Source organism: Terrapene carolina, unplaced genomic scaffold (genome assembly GCF_002925995.2).
Source record: "Terrapene carolina triunguis isolate 2854851 unplaced genomic scaffold, T_m_triunguis-2.0 Scaffold714, whole genome shotgun sequence".
NCBI lineage: Eukaryota > Metazoa > Chordata > Testudines > Emydidae > Terrapene > Terrapene triunguis.
This window is the reverse complement of record NW_020665065.1, coordinates 1,650,211-1,653,016: the sequence shown is the minus strand read 5'-3', so window position 1 is coordinate 1,653,016 and position 2,806 is coordinate 1,650,211. Positions and strand designations below refer to the sequence as shown.

The 2,806-nt window shown below is 50.3% G+C and overlaps 1 protein-coding gene across 3 annotated transcripts in view; it reads right to left on the bottom strand.

Annotated features, from left to right (window-relative positions):
• The window catches only part of ACOT7 (acyl-CoA thioesterase 7), a 99,302-nt gene extending 99,100 nt beyond the window's left edge, over nt 1-202 (bottom strand). For all 3 annotated transcript variants that reach the window (XM_026659987.1, XM_026659989.1, XM_026659988.1), the window contains exon 1: nt 134-202. In XM_026659987.1, coding sequence (XP_026515772.1) covers nt 134-186 — 53 coding nt within the window. In that variant the 5' untranslated portion in view covers nt 187-202. The remainder of the gene's footprint in view (nt 1-133) is intronic.
• Nucleotides 203-2,806: the final 2,604 nt, after the last annotated feature.

The following is a 2,806-nucleotide window of genomic DNA, read 5'->3' as shown; positions in this document are numbered from 1 at the left end:
CTCCAGCGCCCCGGCCCTGCACAGCTCGGGGGGCTCCCCCGGGACAAGCCCCCCCCCGCTGCGCACGGGCAGGTGCTGAGGCAGGGCCCCTCCCCCGGCGGCACGGGGACACCGCCCGGCCCCGGCCCGTTACCTGCTGAGCTGGATGGCGGCCGGGCCGGCGCCCGCGGGCCCCCGCGCGGACATGGCGGCGGAGCTGGGCGCGCCGCGGATGCACTTGCAGCCGGCAGCGATGAATGGGGACGGGGGCGGGGCCTGCTCGGGCCCCGCCCCCCAGGCGCTGGCCCCGCCCCTGTTGGCTCTGAGCGCCCAGGAGCCCCGCTCCGCCCCGCGCAGCGTGAGGTCATGGTGCTGCGTCATCACCTCCCCGTTGTGACGTCACAACCCCACGGGTTGACACCACACGTGCTCCTTGCCCTCCCAGTCGTTTTGTACGTGCCTGGCCCCGTCCGTCAGGCTTGTGTGCCCCGCCCCTGCCCTGTCCCCTAGAACGGGAATAAGGGAGAAAAGGGACACCCTTCAACATTGGGGGGGGGGGCGCGGAAATGCTGGTCATTGCCCTAGATTTACTCGTGATCCCCCGTCCCTGCCCTGGTTTGCAGGGAGAGACAATTGTTTGCTTAAGAGCTATCAGTCAACCGTGAGAAGTAGGATAGCCAAGGAGAGATTTTATTCGGCACCTAAATTAACTGGTTTCCTATTAAATAGTTAAAAAAAAAAAAAAAAGAGGAAAAACTCCACAGCACAGTCAGAGAACATAAAAATGAACCCTGGGTGAAATTCTGCACCCTTTGCTCAGCGACTTAAGGGGAAAGTCAGCAATTTAGGGTCCATGATTAGCTCCTTTTAGAATGCAACCCTAACTCTGGAAAGACTGCTGCCTTCATAGTAATTAGATATCAGACACCCAAACACGGGGCAGGTGGTTTCCAGAACACGCACAAAGAAATGGGCCTTGCTCTGAATTGCTTAGAGTCCAACTCTAGAAATGGTGGGAGAGTAAAGGCTGTCTACACTGGAAACTCACACTGGCACAGTTCATTTCTCAGGAGTGTGGAAAACCCACCCCCCACCAGACGTAGTTAAGCAGACCGAACGTCTGGTGTAGACAGCATTAGGTTGATAGAAAGGAGGTAGATTAACTACAGGAACAGCAGAACTCCTCCCGTCACTGGAGCAAGTGTCTATATTGAAGCGCTACAGCAGTGCAGCTGCAGCTATGCCGTTGTAGGGTTTTTAAGTGTAAACACAGCCTAACCCTCGGGGGAAGGGATGAGAAGGAAGCATAGTCGTGAGGACCCACCGTTACGCTGTTGTGATTCATGGACCTCTTGATCATTCCATTACAGGTAATGTTTTAGTGGTAAATTGCCTCATATAGCAACACAACCTCAGTCCCCATACAGCGTGTCTGTCTATCTAATCAATGTATCTGTCTCTCTAGCCAATCCATCAAAGGTAGCTATTGAGGGTACTTGTCACTATGACTTCCAGGCACCAGTGTCCTTTGGCAGCCCTACCTCTCCCCCCGCAAAGCCCAAATGTGGAACAAGGACACAAACTGAGGGGGACACAGACAATTCTTCATGCAGGAGAGTGAAGATGGTGTGGGATTCTTCCCTGTGGTGTAAGTAGCTCCAACCCATTAGTCTTTATATCTGATGCAAAACGTGTCAGCCATAAAAGTGAAGGGAGAGTAGATCTGTGTCACACCTGGGTGGCTGGGACTGCACCAAATGACATGTGAGAGGCAGGACTGCAGCTAAACAATTTACAACTAGAGCAGATTAGAAAATTTTCACTGAAGCAGGTTTTCATCAGACAAAATTATTTCTGCCTCATCTATTATTTCAACAAACCCAGCTTTGTTTGTGTAATTGTCTCCCTGTCCATGCTATTTCCCACCAAACAGAAATTCCAAGTTTTGACCAACTCCATTAATAACACAAAATTGTCATTCTTAGAGGGGAGTCAAGTTCTGGCCCTGCTCTCCTCCCCCCACTGAAAGGGTGGCAGTCGCCAGTCATTTTTCAGCCAACGTGGAGTGCAGGGAACTACTTCAGGTGATACGGTCCAACAGAGACACCTAGAGTCGGATCTCATACCTGTGTGAAATGTCACTGCTGCCATCTGAACTGTGTGACCTGTGCTCCCAGGATACAGAATGATCTCATCAGGGTGAAGCACAATGCTCTGGTTCCAAGAACAAGAAATAAAAGTGAATGATTCACTCTGGGTATTAAATTCCTGCCACTCCAAGTTCTTGAGTGTTTTCAGCAAAGTCACCATACAGCTGGGGGCTGCCCTTCTTGGGATTAACTTTTCAGATCACAAGTCAAACACTAACAAGCTGCTTCTGTCTTTTCTTGGAACATAGCAACACGACCCACATGACTAGAACCAAGAGTGGGAATTTAATGTTCTTAATTGTCTGGCAGACAAAGAAAACTACTACGTAAGAATTCCAAATTGAAAGTCATTAATTGCTTCTTGGTGTCTAGCTGACCTATCATCATTTCATAACTGACACCAGTTTTCAACAACTAGGAGGAATAGCTTAGAGACTCCATTGACTTTAATGGGGTTATTCCAGTTTCACACCAGTACGAGAGCAGATTCTGTCCCTCAGTGCACTTGGTGCTGAATGGTCATTGTTGAAAGTGATTGAAATTTGATTTCAAACTCAGAGATAGCAGGAATATGAGGTGCCATGTAGACTTGTTAAGCATTCCTGCCCAAGGCCTAAATGTTTACTAGAGACTCATACTCCGAACCATAACACAGGCAGCTCTATAGGGATTCAGCA